The sequence below is a fragment of the Fusarium vanettenii genome (assembly GCF_000151355.1).
Source record: "Fusarium vanettenii 77-13-4 chromosome 2 genomic scaffold NECHAsca_18_chr2_1_0, whole genome shotgun sequence".
NCBI classification, from domain to species: Eukaryota; Fungi; Ascomycota; class Sordariomycetes; order Hypocreales; family Nectriaceae; genus Fusarium; species Fusarium vanettenii.
In genome coordinates, this window is record NW_003315867.1 from 2,247,820 (window position 1) to 2,263,876 (window position 16,057).

At 52.0% G+C, this 16,057-nt stretch overlaps 6 protein-coding genes across 6 annotated transcripts; 4 read left to right on the plus strand and 2 right to left on the minus strand.

Moving 5' to 3' along the window:
* Positions 1–897: 897 nt before the first annotated feature.
* NECHADRAFT_33321 (uncharacterized protein) lies at positions 898–1,662 on the plus strand (the record flags this gene model as incomplete). Its single annotated transcript, XM_003046005.1, has 3 exons — positions 898–1,155; positions 1,211–1,290; positions 1,359–1,662. 3 exons carry the CDS (start codon positions 898–900, stop codon positions 1,660–1,662), a joined length of 642 nt encoding a protein of 213 aa, XP_003046051.1.
* Positions 1,663–1,785: 123 nt separating this feature from the next.
* On the minus strand, positions 1,786–2,886 carry NECHADRAFT_103460 (uncharacterized protein; the record flags this gene model as incomplete). The annotated part of the gene is made up of 2 exons (XM_003046581.1): positions 1,786–2,725; positions 2,787–2,886. 2 exons carry the CDS (start codon positions 2,884–2,886, stop codon positions 1,806–1,808), a joined length of 1,020 nt encoding a protein of 339 aa, XP_003046627.1. The 3' UTR covers positions 1,786–1,805.
* Positions 2,887–3,867: 981 nt separating this feature from the next.
* NECHADRAFT_76505 (uncharacterized protein) lies at positions 3,868–5,717 on the minus strand (the record flags this gene model as incomplete). The annotated part of the gene is made up of 3 exons (XM_003046582.1): positions 3,868–5,389; positions 5,441–5,524; positions 5,575–5,717. 3 exons carry the CDS (start codon positions 5,715–5,717, stop codon positions 3,868–3,870), a joined length of 1,749 nt encoding a protein of 582 aa, XP_003046628.1.
* Positions 5,718–9,835: 4,118 nt separating this feature from the next.
* NECHADRAFT_66509 (uncharacterized protein) lies at positions 9,836–11,467 on the plus strand. The gene is made up of 8 exons (XM_003046006.1): positions 9,836–10,025; positions 10,098–10,166; positions 10,216–10,312; positions 10,371–10,584; positions 10,656–10,670; positions 10,719–11,154; positions 11,206–11,302; positions 11,353–11,467. Exons 1-8 carry the CDS (start codon positions 9,863–9,865, stop codon positions 11,387–11,389), a joined length of 1,128 nt encoding a protein of 375 aa, XP_003046052.1. The 5' UTR covers positions 9,836–9,862; the 3' UTR covers positions 11,390–11,467.
* Positions 11,468–12,146: 679 nt separating this feature from the next.
* NECHADRAFT_76507 (uncharacterized protein) lies at positions 12,147–13,510 on the plus strand (the record flags this gene model as incomplete). The annotated part of the gene is made up of 2 exons (XM_003046007.1): positions 12,147–13,042; positions 13,099–13,510. The coding sequence occupies 2 exons, from the start codon at positions 12,147–12,149 to the stop codon at positions 13,508–13,510; spliced, it is 1,308 nt and encodes a 435-aa protein (XP_003046053.1).
* A 565-nt stretch (positions 13,511–14,075) lies between these two features.
* NECHADRAFT_99262 (uncharacterized protein) lies at positions 14,076–15,678 on the plus strand. Its single transcript, XM_003046008.1, has 2 exons — positions 14,076–14,339; positions 14,414–15,678. Exons 1-2 carry the CDS (start codon positions 14,289–14,291, stop codon positions 15,413–15,415), a joined length of 1,053 nt encoding a protein of 350 aa, XP_003046054.1. The 5' UTR covers positions 14,076–14,288; the 3' UTR covers positions 15,416–15,678.
* Positions 15,679–16,057: the final 379 nt, after the last annotated feature.

Genomic DNA, 16,057 nt, shown 5'->3' on the forward strand with positions numbered 1-16,057 from the left:
TATCAGGCTGAGGCGGTCAGCAAGTTTGATCTAGCGGCGTTGGAGGCGTTGTAGTTGATTTCGATGTCAGATTCGAATGTAGATCAGGGGCCCTTCTTATAGGCAGAGCCGTAAGTCTGGGTCAACGTTGAAGGGTGGTCAAGATAAGCAGTGGGAGAAGGTTGAAGGTGTGAATCAGATCAGTTCGTCTTCACGACAACGTCTGAGAGAGCAGGCCGTGACTTATAAGGAAACGCACTGACAGCAAATTATTCACTGTCAATAAACAAGAGCTCGTCAGCGATGAGCAAGGTCCCGGTAATGGATCGGTACGGTCTTATTATGGATTTTGCAGGACGGAGGGCGCAATCTTTAATCTTTTGTTCCCTTCCGTCAATCAATCGAGGAGCCGCGAATGCACGCAATGTCCAAACGGATCGCTGCGGGGTTCGCAGGCTGTGCCCCGCCGCAGCGCCAGCCCCAGCGAACGGCGCCCTGAAACGTGGTGACTGCAGAAGGGGTCCCATCAGACCTACAGCGCATCTACAGGGGAGTGCCCAGCGGGGAATCCAGCGCGGGCCGAAAGAGAGTGGAGAGGATACAGTCATTCAGTCAGGTCAAGGCATCAGTGAGTCTGTATGTGACGCGAGAGAGGAATATCAAAGGTTAATATGAGAAAGGATTCAGAGAGCTACTATACCAATTATGACCAGCTGTTCACTGCTCATGCCAAGAATATTTGGCTTCGTGTTTGGTATGGAACGTACGTTGGCATCCCTCGCCCGGATAAACAATCCTGCGCATGTGATGCCTTACACCTACTGTCATAACGACATCCATACCTCCACCTCCACAATCCCCGGCCCTCTCCACCAAGAGAGTCGCAATAACTCATCATCATCTATCTATCTAGTCGCAATGGATGAGAAAAGAGCCTCGCAACGAGCCATGTCCCCAGTCCGCTCCGTCCGCCGTAATCGGCCTGCCGTCATCGTATTCTTCGTCATAGCATCTCTATACACTTTCTGGTTATGGCATCCCTTCTCGCCCGTCGGCCTCAACCTCCCGAATGACGTCTCGCAGCCTGTCGATGTCAGCGTAGCCGACACTATCCATACCACCGACCGACTCGTCCCTCTGGAGGCGCATATTATCAGTAAATGCCCAGACACAAGGGTAAAAGCTTCCTTCTTGTCGCGACGCCTCAGACCAAGTACTCATTGCGCGTTAGGACGCCCTCCGGTTGTTGATCCTTCCCGTCATGCAGCGCGTCCATGACAAGGTCAACTTTACTCTATCATACATCGGCCGGTATGTCTATCCGTCGCAGCCTCTACCCCTGAGTTGCGACACGCGCTGACACGTCCTTCTATTCTCAGACCAACCGCCAACGACGGCGTCGACTGCATGCACGGTCCCTCAGAATGCATGGGCAACATTATCGAACTCTGTGCCCGCGAGCTCTACCCCGATCCCAAGATCAACCTCGGTTTCATCATGTGCTTGACCCGAGACTACGAAAACATCCCCGACCGTTCCCTCATCGAGGACTGCGCCCTTGAGCACGCCATCGACTTCCAAAAACTAAATGACTGCGCCGTCAAGGAAGACGGTGCTCACGGCTTGGACCTGCTGCGCACCAGCATCCAGAGAACCGCAGATGTAGGTTGCCGCGCAAGTTAAAGACACAAAACATATGCTAAATTCATCGCTCTCCCAGGCCGGCGTCACCAAGAGCTGTACCATCCGCCTCGACGGCCAAATCTACTGCATCCGAGACGGCGGCGAGTGGAGCGACTGCCCCACCGGTCCCGGCGTTAACGACCTCATCCTTGCGATCGAGAAGCTCCGTCGCCAGTCTTGAGCGGTCCGAGGACGTCGGTCCATAACTCACTCGCCTCTCCTATTGTATAACTCATCGCGATCGAGTCCATACCCCTCTCGTCATCACCCCCCATGGCTGAGAGGGTCTCTATAATGCTGTCCAACCCGACCGCCTTGCCCGTCGCCTGCGTCGCCCCAGCCTCGAGCGCAACGTGAACGACATGGATGTGAAAGTGGTAGTAGGTGGGCTGGTAGTGCACGTACATCTTGAGCTGGTCGGACTCGATGGACGGGTACGTCGCCACGGTCGCGGCGAGGAGCCTTTCCTTCATATCCTTCAGCCAGGGAATGTGCTTCTTGTGGAGGTCCCGCAGCGACCAGATATCCCGCCGCTCAACCAGTACCAGCAGGTGCAGCGCGTCGAGCGTCTTGCGATCCCAGTTCAGGTCGGGCAGCATGAGAAAGCCCAGGTCGCCGGCCTCGCCCAGCTTGGTCCTGTAAATAACGTCCTCGACCTCCTTACGTCCTTCGATAATGTTGAATACCCAATTGAGTCGCCCTTGTCCCCGCTTCCTCTCCATGTATGGTCGGACATGATCCCTGTAGATTTCTGGCGTCTCGTTCACGAATCGAACCGTTTGCTTGGTGTACTTGTCCATGTGTGTCTGGGTGCAAGGGTGGATAAGGTTGATCTTGAGGTCGGCAAAGAAGTCGGCGTCGTCGGGTTTGCTCTTCTCGGTGCCACTGCGCGCCATGTACCAGTGGTAGATGTCATTTGCGCCAAGATTCTGCACCCGTGCGAGCAGGGCGGGAACGTCGGTGAGGTAGGCCTCTGATGAGGGGAAGGGAGCGCGCTCGAGTATCAGGAGGGCGGGTTTGTCGTCGATGGATCCGTAGAGAGAGATGCGACGGCCGGCTTGGTCTTTTTGCCGCATCAGTAAAGATATGTTTGACGACAAGCATGCGATCTTCTGTTGGCATACCTTGGTTGAGCACGCGAGTGAGCTTGAATCTGGGGACCAAGGCCTCTGCATTTGCTTTGGTCTCGGCCGTGACCTCTGGATTGTTGTTTGTCTGAGTCATGATGGAAGATTTCTGAAGGTGTGCCAGTCTCTTAACCCTCGAGCAAGGTTGTGACTTGAGGTTGTATAAAGTAGAAAGAAAGTAGACGGGAGCTGCCCCTCTTCAGGTTTGCAAGAAAGAATGGAGACTCCCCGCGGTGGGGCTGCCGTCGGGTTCATTGTCTCATGTTCCAGCTCCACCTCAGCACCCAGATCCAGATCGAGAGCAAGATTATCAGATAGGATAGATCTAAGACAGCTTGGGAAACACGAGGGCTTGTGTAACTTGTGACTGGAATTCAATTGTTCTAGATTGATCAAACATCGACGTCACTGGTCATGGTCATTCATGGTCATCAAAAGGACAAGCAGCTCTAAACTCGTAGTAATTTTCGCTAAACTAAATCGTCAGGCCTCATAGAGATCCTGGTGCTGAAGAGCTCTATAGTAGTTAGTACTCAATGTTTATCAAACATCATCGTGAGAAGCCTTAAAACGTAATGAATGTGGTGGTTGACTTTCAACCTCGCGTCTCAGCCCGTTCCCTCATCTTCATCTCATCTTCATCTCCTCCCAATTGCCTTGCCGCCTTGTTCTCCTTGGCCACTCATACGGGCTAAAACCCTTTCTTTGCCCGATTACACCATTATCTGGCCCACAACCGCCCGCGGCATCGCGATAAAGAAAATCGTTGGTGGTTCGCACCGGGTATATAAATCAGTGTAAGAATTGAAGCCGGGAAAAGAGTCCCAAAGGTTGGTTGGTAGAAGAGTTGAATGATGAAGAGTTGGGGTGTTGTGGCGCGAATGGTAGCCAGGGGGTTTCCATGGACAAGACGGTATTGAGAATGTCGATGATACGGCGCACAATATCCATCCCACGAACCCGAGGCTATGAAAAGCCAATCAAAAACGCCTAAAAGCAAAACGCCATAACCAATGCGCCGACAACATGTGCCTCCCGAGGGCCGTATTCAAGAGTAAAGACGTCGTGACTGTATTGATCATGAGAGTGGCGAGTGAGTATTGAAACCATTCGATCCAGATTCCGTGGAACCGTCACCCTCGATTGTCTTCCTCCAGTGCTCGGGCAGGCAGACGCACACCAAGGGGAATGCCTTGATTTCGCCTTCTGCCGGTGAGCTGTCACGGCGCCCCGACGTGTTGGACACTCCGCTGTCTCGCTGGGCCTGTCGTCGCGCTTCCCACTCATCCGCCCGCTCGTTGAGCATCACACCCGTCGCCCAGCCATCATCCCATATTCCAACAACCTTGAGCATGTCGCCGCGATCCAGAGAAAACTCGTCTGTAGCACGAGGTTGGTACGCCCAGAGAACCGCAACCCGGTCGCCAGGGTGGACGTCGTCCTGAGAGTAGTAGTCCTTGAAAAATGGTAGCTGTTCTGACTGTTGGCTAGTCATGGCCTGTGGTGATGAGAATCCCCCAGCACTAGTTGGGGACTGTGGCACCGAGCTCCCAAGCGCCGAGCTGCTTGAGAGTGAGCCGTTGCGCCTGGGCTTAGCAGGCGGTGGTCGAAGAATTCCGGCACGGATGTCTGAAGCAGGGCTGTCGCCGAAGCCGTCAGATGCAGACGAAGAGTTGTCGGCACCCCTTCGTCGGTAGCCTGCTGCGCCTCCAATGTTCGACGAGTCGTCACGGTGGTGTGAGGGAGAGTCGCCAGAATGTCCTTCCAGAGCAGACATGCGTGCTATGCGGCCACCCGGAAGGACCTCGTAGCCCTGGGGAGCAGCAGAGTGTGTTACCGTCGGTGGTGCTGTCTGTGTCATAGTCCCACCCTGTCTTGCGGGCGAAGGTTGGTTGAAAATGCTGCCCTTGGGGCTGCTCGGTCTGCGTCGCCTCCTGAGACAGAAGAAAAGACCCAGAGCGAGCAGTGCAATGCCCGCCAGAACGCCGATAACAATGCCAGCGATCGCTCCACCGCTCAAGCCGCCATCATCGTCGTCGTCGGTCTTTTCGTCATCCTTGTTGTTGTCGTTGCCAGCGGCAGTCGTACTGGTTGATGTAGCCGATGGCAGTGTTCGCGAAAAGGTCAGAGTAGCAGTGAGAGCTGGCAGTTTGACGTCCTTGCAACGCTCCTCGGCGTTTGAGTTGTAGCAGCAGGTGTCAGTCGAATTAAGACCTCCTGAGCCGCAATAGGAACAGAGCCCCACGGTGCTGTTGCCATAACCGCAGTTCTGAGATTCGTTTTCGATGCCCGAAATGCACATCGAACTATCGAGTGAGCCATTAGGAAGGGCGCAGTTAGTGAAGTCAGCTCTGATCAGCTTAAGCAGGTCAGTCGACGGGTTGGAGCATAGATCGTCATCTGATGTCACATATGCCTCGCTTTGGGCAAATTCCGCGCAGCTATCTGCGCAAAGGGGTCGGGACTGGTCATCGGTGAGACCGCAGGGACCGATAGAGTTTTGGACAATAGCATTGCACAATACTGTTGTCGTGAAGCGCGCGTACATGTCGCTAGGGTCCTGAAGGTCGACACTGCCACAACCAAACAGGGATTGATATCTAGGTGGTTTATAAGTAAGGTTTCACCATAACCAACTAGGTAAAACTTACTTTCCCTGCACATAGGCCGTCTTAACGTAGCTCGACATCTGGTTGTCGAAAGACGCTCTGTCTGACACATATTGCAGAAAGGGGCTAAATGCGAATTAGTTAAACGTGACTGTCAAGGCTAACAAAGGACTCACAAATATTCAATCAGTGTTGCGTTGGTGGAGATCGACGCAGACTCAAACGCCGGGCAGGCCTTTGAGCCTTTGAGAGAAATACAATCCTGAGCTGAGACCACCACGGGGGCGGTGGACAGCAAGGCAAGGGCAACATTCTTCATGCCGAAAGGCTTCCGAGGTGATTTGCGAACCCGCGATGGGGTCGCAAGACGGTTGGGTGTGTCCATCTGAAGCGTTGACAGTGATTCGTCCAAGTTGAGCAGGCTGATGCGGAAATCGGTGAGATCGCGTGAGTCTTGGCGGCACCTAGATCATGATCGTCTAGGAAGAATCTCGGAATGAATACGGTCCACAGAGGTTGTCGTCGAAGAGTTTTCGAGGTCAGGTCGGAGTCGGCCTTTGTCGTAAAGAAGGCTACCAACAGAGAAATGTTGGGTCGGAGTTGTAACCAAAAACTGCTCTCCTGAGCAAACGAGTGATTGGGAGATTAGCGTAGGTCGAAACTCGAAAAACGTCGGCACGATGTATTTGCTGAGTTCGTGATGGACGGTGAAAAAAAAAACGATCGATTGTAGTTGGTCAAGGTTGGATTAGATTAAGATTAAAATCCCGCGAGGGAAGAACGAGAGAATGTCGTGAAGAGCGAAGTAAAGGAAGGTGTACTCGAGAGTCGGCCACTTTGGAGGAAGACGAGCTTCTCAGCTCGTTCCTTTCGATTGTCGTCGGGCAGAGAATTCGTGCGTGCAGTTGAGAGGAGCCAGGCGACGAGACGCACGCTGACCGGGCACGGATGGGGGGAGGGGAGAAAAGAGGAAGAAACGAGACAAGAGAGGAGGTCCCAGAGAAACCCAGAACAGCGGACGAAGTGCGCACCAGGTGGTGGTGAGAATGGCGCAGTCCGGTTCGTCAGACCAGAGCCGACCAGGATATTAGGGGGGGGGTTAGGGCACTGGGAGCTGGGAACTGCCCAAGAGATCGTCCACGTCCAGGCTCAGGCTTCGTAGGAAATGCGCACCAGGAGAGAGAAGAGAGAAACGCGTGCAGGTCAGGGATGAGGGAAGAGTGAAGGACCTGAGGATGGCCAGAGTGGGCAAAGGTGGTGCCGCCGTCTGGTGTTTGGACCCCATGCTCGCCGTCCCAAAGATGACCGCACCGAGAGGGAAATGGCGATGGCCAGGGTGAGCCGACCCGCCCTATACCACAAGAGGCATAGTCCAGGGCCGGGTTCGCGACAACGGCTTTGACAAGAGGTACCTCTCTCACCTTGATGTTATGTGTGAGGTACTTGTCCTCTCACCGGGCGCCTGGTCTTCCTTTCTGGACGGTAATTTTGGGGAACAGGGGGTGAGGCGGGTGCTGGCCGGGGGCACCCATGTCCCCCTAGCTTCTAGCGCCAAGATGTCCCCTCCTCCACTCAAGCAACGTCTCTCGTCACCACCACGGACCACTCTAGGAAGCACTATTTTCACTAATAGGCGCCCCCACTACGAACAAAGCTGAACCAGTGCCGTCAACACCACGCTTGCGAGTCGTCGTCCGTCCCGTCTCTTTCTGTCAGGCTGTCTCTGTCTCTGTCTTGATCAATTTATCAATCTGGACCAACACATGCCACAATCTCGGCACACGCAAACACGTCGCACAAGGTGACACGCGCTGTCGATGACGAGAATGGAGATAGCGCTTGACCATATCCATTCTCTTCCAAGACCTAGAAAACTGCAAGTCATCATCTTCTTATCCTACCCCTCACATGGATCGGATCTCGACCCAGTCTGTCTCGCGACTCAGGTCGATTGTTTCTCTCGCCAACGTAACCGACTCCAATCGTGTCGGTTCCCACGTGCACTAGAGTCAAAGTCCTCCGAGACTCTGATCCAGTCACAACTCGAGAAGCCGATGCAGGCTCCGTTCGATTGCCCACTTGAATGAACCTCCTTGCCTTCAGAGGTCTTGTCTCTGATGCACAACCGCATAAAAAAGAAAACAGGTTTTCACAGCATTGTGTTCTGGCCCGGTTGGTCAAACTTTTGTTAGTGTCCACGCCGTCATCTCGATTGTCTTATCGGAGCCTTCTCTTCGAGCCAGTCACTACGGCTCACGAATCGCTAATACTTGACACTGCTGGTCGCAAAGTCAACAGTTGATGACAATTGGTTCCATAGAACACACAACTGCTATGCACAAGCAGAAACACAAACACACAAACATCAAAGAATTATACAACATGGATGTGCGGACGCGGATGCTACCCTCCCATGTCGTATTGTGCAGCCACCAGAATTTGGCTGAAGATGCGAACTATCAATTGCGACTGGCCGATGAGACACAGCCGAGCCCCAGCTCAAATTTCACTTCATCGTCAACTCTCCAACGCCTCATCCCCCCCATGGCTTTCCTCGACAACAAAGACATACACTTTCTTCAACTCGTATCGTGTGACTTACTTTTGCTTTCTCAAGGCGGGGAAACAGCTGTGCCTTTCAATTGCAGAATGTCCCTCGTGTTGCTCGAATTGGCAACTCGGCAGCGACCTTTCCATGTCACCGCCGCGCCGCACAGCGTAACATTGCAACCCCAGCCAAGCTCGACAAACCCTCGCGCGTTTCGTCAGGAACCTGATCATGCTTCTTTCTCCTTGCTCTTGCATGTTCTAGCGGAGAAACGTTTGTGTGCCGTCTCATTGGCAGGAGGCTGATGCTGAGACTGTGCACGCCCTGCATCACGATCGTGGAGTGCATATTCACAACTCGTCGGATGCAGATGTAGGGCATTGTCAACAATCAGCGGAAAGCCACACACACAATCGAGAGCCAAAAATATGATAGTAGTACGGAAAGTTTCCATTGGTAACGCCTCGCCGTTGCTTGCTCAGTCTCGTGCCTTTTGAGGGTACACAGAAGCAACTGTGCCCAAGGACAAACACAAGATGCCACAGAAGAGAAACATCAACAATCCCACGCTGGCTCGGCATTAAACCTTCACAATTACTTCGGAGGCTGGAATCAGATTAGCCAACACCCACGACGTCGAGAGTCTTGCCTAAGATCAGCAAGGCACAAGCTCGGGTTCCTGCATGTGTAATTTCCCTGCCTCCCAGGGTCCCCTGCTCGCTCAGGAAGCGCGTTTCACTTGGAGCCAGGGCACTGTGCGGTTCGAACGACGGACGGCACACGAACGGTGGCATTTTGTCCGGTGCCGGGATGTGACGGTGATATCAGGAGCGGCGTTCCGTCCAGGCAGGTCGAGGACGCGGAGGTTTCGGGAGCTGGGCGGATGAGGGCTGGTTCCGGCTGACTAGCAGGGGCAGTGATGTGAGACAATTCAGCGAAGTCGCAGGTCTTTCCTTGCAGAATCATCAACTGCTCATTGTTTCTTCTTTCTCGGTTGCTATTTGTAGGTATGAGTGCCGAGAGACTGGACGCCGTGGTCGGCGCTCAGTGGGGCCGAACTTGGTCAACCTTTCGTGACGCTCACTGAGAATTGTCTTTGGCGTAGTGATCAGGTATACATTTCAGAGATTTAGCTACGTTCTGCAAGGGCAGGAGATGACACATCTGTTGTCCTCGAGGTCTTTAAGACGGGTTAATGCCCTGTTTTCGATGCATTGACAACATAATCCTGATAGCCCGGTCAGGCGCGCAGTTGTTTAGCACTCACGAAAAGCGTTTATTATGCGAGCATGAGATTAAAATCAAGGCTTGTAAAAATGAATTTATTCATTGGAAGTCTCCTTGGTCGAGCTCATTTATAAGACCCAGTTGAGTAGAGGACGGAGTAACACTCTTCATTTCATGACGTGCCACCCTATACATGTTGGCAGTTTTGAGATGCAACTCTGTCAAGGTCAAAGTTGGCGACATTGAACAGGCAAGCTGTTCATTTTTTAAGTTATGATAACATCAAAATTTCTCTTCCCACTGGATGAGGTTAATTACTCTTTTAATACCTCTATAAAATAAAATAAAACGCCCATCGAGATGTCAATTGAGCTTCAACAGTCTCGGTCACAGCAACTCGATTTGTCAGCCAAAAACAGCGGTGATGCCAACATGGGAAGGGCTAACCTATCACGCAATACTAGCCACAGAATAACGGGCAAACTCGCATGTAATCTAGCAAATCGTAGACCGTTGATAACTGCGGAAGCCTGAATATAGCGCAGTGTATTGCTAAGCCGAACGGAAATGCGGAATGGGAAGCTGCCCCTCGTCAAGTGTCGGCTTTTTCAGCCACTTTAAGGTCCAACTGAACTATTTCTCTATCAACCTTCAACAACACCAACACAACAACAAAGACAGAAGACAAAATGACTGTTTCAAAGACGACAAAGCTATTCACGCCTATCAAGGTTGGTGCCTTTAACTTGCAACACCGAGTTGTTCTGGCGCCTTTGACACGAAGACGTGCGGATGCTGCAACAGCTGTACCAGCAGAATGGGCGGCTGAGTACTATGCTCAGCGATCTACACGTAAGTTATAACCAGATAGAGCGAATATGATACGGTGATACTATCGTGATTTTGACTATTGGGCTTTAATAGCTGGCGGGTTGCTTGTTTCTGAAGGGACCTTTATCGCTGAAGAAGCGGGGGGCCTTACCCACGTTCCAGGTAATGTCTCTGCCACATTCTTGCTGTCCCATGGCTTAACAAATGACAGGAATCTACTCCAAGGATCAGATAGCAGCCTGGAAAGATATCACGGACGCAGTTCATGCCAAGGGAGGCATCATCTTCTGTCAAATCTGGGCTCTCGGGTAATTCACTCACCATCCTTGACATCCCTCAAGTTGGAGGAACTAACTGGTTTGATAGACGGGCCGCAAGACCAAATGTTGTATCGACTGTCTGGAGTGCCGGTTCAAAGCCCCTTATTCAGGAGGGCGCTGCGTCAAGTGACCCGCCTCCCAACTTCAAGGTCCTGAGCGAGTCTGATATCGATCGATTTGTTGGGCATTATCGCCAGGCGGCCCTCAATGCAGTCGAGGCTGGCTTTGACGGCGTAGAGATCCATGGTGCTAACGGATATGTGAGTTCCAACTGCCATTTGAATGGGTTATGAAGATGGATATGTCGACTAACACGGGATGTGACACAAAGCTCGTTGATCAGTTTGTAAGTAATCCCCTGCTCCTCTAACACAACAGGCCTAACACTCCACAGCTTCAGTCAAACACCAATGACCGCACAGATTCGTATGGAGGTAGCATAGAGAACCGCCTCCGCTTCCCACTGAGGGTTCTCAATGCCGTCAGTGATGCCATCGGTCCCGAACGTGTCGGCATCCGAATGTCGCCCTTCTCCCGCTTCCAGGGTATGCGTGAGGCCGACCCCCTGGCTCTCTTCGTCCCTTGGGCCAAGGCCATCGTCAAAGCTCAGCCATCTCTGGCATTTGTCCATGCCGTGGAGCCACGAGCCGATGGTTCGTCGGATACACCTGAGCACCTGCGAAGGGCAGAGGACACACTGGCACCTATCCGGGAGGTACTTGACAGTGCCGGAATCAAGCTCATTGTTGCTGGAGGATTCCTGCCCGAGACGGCCATAAAGCATGCGAGCGAGACGGACGATCTCGTGGCCTTTGGGAGATACTTTATTCGTATGTTACCATTGTGGTTGCTGGTGTATTTCGGAACTGACTCTGGAGTAGCGAACCCCGATCTCCCAGCACGAATCGAGAACGGATGGCCACTGACAAAGTATGACCGGTCGCTCTTTTACACCCAGAATGAAGTGGGATACACTGAGTAAGTTGTTCGACCTGCTGATTTGGCTGGTTTCTGACTAGAATTGGTAGTTATCCCCCGTACAACGACAACGAACCCAGACTCTGATAGAACCGGCTTACTTACCTACCGTACCTAGACAAAGATGAAATAGAAGTTGGAAATAAACTTGTTCCATTAGATGCCACTATAAACGAGCAACTTCTCTACCATAGAGCCAATCTTCCCGTGTGTTCGGTTTTATTGTGTGTCAAAGTCAGGTCTCTTCCTGCAATTGTGTTTAACTTTTCCAACCCATCAATAACCCCATTAACAACAGATCAAGCTTTTTCCGATAACCTTACATCTGCCACCGACACCACGAACAATCCATCCAGAAGCCTCCGCCACCCATCCCGGTCCGAATCGTCAGGCCTCCGCCATTGAGGAAGAAGGACAATAGAGAAGAAGGAAGTGTCGATGGCAAGCCAGAGGAAAAAGCCAGGGAATATAACCTCTCATGGGAAAAAGAAAGGTGGCATCTTGCACTGCGAGGCTCATCTTCCAGCTATTAGGTTTCTATGGCTATAGAACTTTACATTAGGTTTACGGTGTTTTGCGGTATTGGGTTTTGATACTGCCGTGTGTCTTTAAGTGTGTTCTTTGCTGCTGTGGCTGACAGCGATGTCATCGAAAAAAAAATAGAACGACACAAATATTGTCGGTCCCCAATACCTAGTCACTTCTCATCTCCCTCTCATCGCCACCATCGCGGCCCTCCCTGTCCACTCCTCGCTGCTCATATCTCCATCGTTCGGCCCACGATTCACCTCAGTCAAAGCTCAAGGACTCCCAGCTTGTTTCCTTCCCTCCCATCTAGACAGCCATGTCCTTCGTCAAGGAAGCTATCCGGGACCTTTGTACCAAAGCTCAGGATGTATTTTCCCGTTCCGAGAGAGCCTGGCTCGCCGCGCGTGAGGCGTGGAACGAGGAACCCGATACACAGGCACAGAATGACGGCACAATTCTGACTGAACCCCAAGAGACTCCAGAATCGGCAAGCACGCGCATGGGCAGGAAGTACGGGAACAAGACAGAAAAGGCAGAAAAGGAAATAGGCAAGAAGATGCGAGTTGGGTCGCCCGTCGATATCTTCATTAAACCATCACAAAAGGCAATCGAGCGAGCACTTCTGTCGGACGGCGTGCCGAGCGATTCCTCGCGCTTGGCTCTCTGGACTGATGCTTCAGAAAAGTGTAGCCCTAGCCACGTCCGCAGTCCCGCAGGAATAGCTGTGGTATTCCGACACAAGTTTCACTGGGTACGGATTACGGCACGGTTGAACCATTTCAACAACATCGCCATTGCAGAGACCCAGGCCATTCTATATGCCCTTGACTATGCAGTGCAGCAGTCTGCACAACTGGGCGTTACTTTGCGCCAAGTCGAGATCTTCACTGACAGCCAGAGTGCGCTGATGAACTTGGCCAGAGGAACCCCAAAGATCAAGCGCAAGACCCGCGAGGAGGTGCTCAAAGTCAACAAGGCACTACTCGAGTCAGCCAAGAAGGCAATGGACGCGCTGGAGGCAGCTGGTATCGGTCTGGAGTTGCACTGGGTCCCGCGAGGCAAAGCCAAGGGGAACGAATTTGCAGACGAGGGATCACGGCTTGCAAGACTGGCAATGACAGACCTGGTATCGCCCGATCACGTCATGATCGAAGTTATCCCGAATCTCGATGATAAGGAAGTTTTCCAGGTGCCTGTAGAAGAGACACTTGCGTAAGCATCTTGATATCGTTTGCTTTGCAAATGCGCTGACAAGTGTGATTGTATAGGAGCGCAAGAGCTGCATCTGCTCATCGCCGACTCATGGCAGAAGGAGTCGCAAAGATGTTTACGTCGCAAGTCGAGCCGCTGCCAATCAAACCACTGTCCGGCAAACCGGCTTCGATCGAATCACCCGCTGCAGCACACTCCCTTATCCCCGACGCGGCGCTTTACCCTGTTGACTTGATGGGGATGAAGCCTGTGTCTGAGAATCAGCCAATGCCTGAACCTGAGCCTGAGCCCGAGCCTGAACGAGAAACCGAAAATCAAGCAACATCGCGAGTCGGGCTTAACATGTCACGACCCGAAGTGGCATTTGTCAGAGATGTACATGTCCCAGACGGTTGGGACGCCCCTCAATCCCCTCGCAGCGATAGGGCTGAGGGATGGCCCGATGTCCGAGATGCATCTCGCTCTTGAGTCGTCACCCAGACGTACAAAAACTTGAGACACCAGGACGTCTAGACTTAGTGAAGAGTGCTTAAATAATAATCTAATGATAAGCTAAATAAAACATAAAAATGAGGAATAATGTTATAAGTCTTTGATTGTTTTTATTTATTACATTCTGCGAATGCGTGGGCAAAGGGCGGCCAACGACACAACTCCGCACATCAAGGGACGGACGCACTGGCCGCCTTCGCCTCGTGGACCCGGCACGCGAGGAAGCTTGGCCATTCCCGCGCACATGGTCGCCAGTAACAAGATTCATCTAGCCAGCCAATCAACGAATTCCGTTCCAACAAAAGCGCGGGCTGACTTTTGCCCTCGCGCCGACAATAAGCTCCGACATGCCGACATTGGACCAAATCTTTTACCTAAAACGGAAAACAATCTAGACCCCCGGGCGTAGATCTGCCGTCTTTGCCGCCCTTTCGCGATCCCGACGACCGATCCGCCGTGTGATTCTCAGGCACATTGCCGACTTGCAATGGCTGCGGGCGTCATCAAAATGAAATATATACTCATGTTGCCCTGGTCGTGACGAAAATACCTTTTTCTTCATTTTCACGCCAAGTTCAGCCTCATCTAGCTGTGACACGCCTCGCAGCGAACTCAATCGCCATCCCGGGAATCGACTACACCCTATCCAACCATTCTTGGCGTCGACTCGACCTTTGAATTCATTATACCAGAGCACGCCTAGGAAAGAGCAAAGGAATTTACGTCAAATTGACTACTGGGTGATAATCTCACAATGTCTTCACAACAAAGTCAAGGCCAAGGCGGCGGGATGCCTCCTCAAACTGTGAGCTCTTTTGCCCCTTATAGTCAAAGATAGTCTATCACTTCCAGGACTAACATGGCTGGTTGCCTCTTCAGGGACCTCCATATCTCCCAACGACCGCAGGCCTCGGCGGCAGGCCTACCCCATCAGTTGACGATCCAATCAGCGGCGTGCTACTGGGCTTGTTTGTAACTGGTGCCGCCCTCAACATGACCATCTTCCAGTTGAACAGACGTCGCTCGCACAAGTTCATCCTCTCGGCCCTTCTGTTCGGTTTCTGTATGGCCCGAATCATCGCCAACGTCCTCCGCATCGTGTGGGCTGCATACCCGACCAACGCCCGAATCGCCATCGCAGCCCAGGTCTTTGCCAACGCCGGTGTTATTCTACTATTCGTCGTCAACTTGATCTTTGCTCAACGCATCCTCCGCGCCTATCACCCGCATATTGGTTGGAGCAAGCCAGGCACACTCGTATTCCGTTTCTTCTTTTTCAGCATCGGCGCTATGCTCGTCATGCTGATCGTCGCCGTCGTCTACAACTTTTACACCATCGACCCCCACACCAAGCACCAGCTTCGTGATGTTCAGCTCACTGCCATTACTTATCTCGCCATTTTGGCCTTCCTTCCTTTGCTGACTATCGCAATCTGTCTCATTCTCCCACGGAAGGCTCCTATGGACAAGTTTGGTAAGGGTCGAATGCGCACCAAGCTCGGCCTCCTTATCTTCACCTCAACTCTGCTCACTTTGGGTGCTGCGTTCCGTGCTGGCGTCAGCTATAAGATCCGACCGGCTAACGACCCAGCCTGGTATCACCACAAGGCCTGCTTCTACTGCTTCAACTATGTCATTGAGCTCATTGTTGTCTTTTCGTACGCCCTGTCGCGGTTCGACCGACGTTTCCATATTCCCAATGGCAGCAGCGGTCCCGGCGACTACTCGGGAAGTGTCAAGTCGGACAGCCCTATGTATCGTGTCTGCACCGAGGAGGAAGTCTTTGGTGACGATGAGCGGCCACGAGCTGAGCGACGACGAGAGCAACAGCAAGAGCTGGAGGAAGGCCTGAAGCGCAAGGAGAACAACGAGAGTGTCTAAGGGTGGAACTTTTCAGGGTCTGTACAAGTTGATATTTTCCTTTGTTATACCAATCCGCGATGGAAGAAATAGGCATCATCTGCGGACACCGGGTTAGTAATCGGATGCATACTGATTAGAGTCAAGGAGAGAATAAAAAGGGGACTGCGCACGGCACACAAACGGGTATCTAGATGGATGAGTTACGAAACTTCTCACCACAAACTTAATAATGGACCATCTCGCGATTGCTCCAAATCAAATACATTGTATAAATTCCTTGACACTATTACATTTGCCTGAACAGACACTGAGCGACCCTCAACCCCATCTTGGCCCTTTATCATGACTACCTACCTGTGTGACGGGGGTTTTGAGGCAGCCTGTCCGCACTGTATCATTAAGCTAGCTAGTTAAAGGGAGCATAATGCTAAGGAATAACATCTGTTGAACGCGCAAGGCTGTTATAATGATGATATAGCTCTAAGGGACTAATCATTATGTCATAATTCTATTATAATGAAGAGATGTTTTTAGAAGATATTATGATGACTTTTTATCATGAAGCTAATACAAACCCGACAGTATGAGGCAAGCCATGCATCACACTGTCCTAACCCCCCCCTTCACCCGGGTAGGTACATAAGTCTGTCTCCGTATTCC

Bases quoted from the DNA above. Each gene is read 5' to 3' on its own strand.
- NECHADRAFT_66509 (XM_003046006.1), top strand. From the start codon at position 9,863: ATGACTGTTTCAAAGACGACAAAGCTATTCACGCCTATCAAGGTTGGT. The intron at 10,026-10,097 runs GTAAGTTATAAC...GGGCTTTAATAG, and splicing joins CTATGCTCAGCGATCTACAC to CTGGCGGGTTGCTTGTTTCT. The intron at 11,155-11,205 runs GTATGTTACCAT...ACTCTGGAGTAG, and splicing joins CTTTGGGAGATACTTTATTC to CGAACCCCGATCTCCCAGCA.
- NECHADRAFT_99262 (XM_003046008.1), top strand. From the start codon at position 14,289: ATGTCTTCACAACAAAGTCAAGGCCAAGGCGGCGGGATGCCTCCTCAA. The intron at 14,340-14,413 runs GTGAGCTCTTTT...TTGCCTCTTCAG, and splicing joins GCGGGATGCCTCCTCAAACT to GGACCTCCATATCTCCCAAC.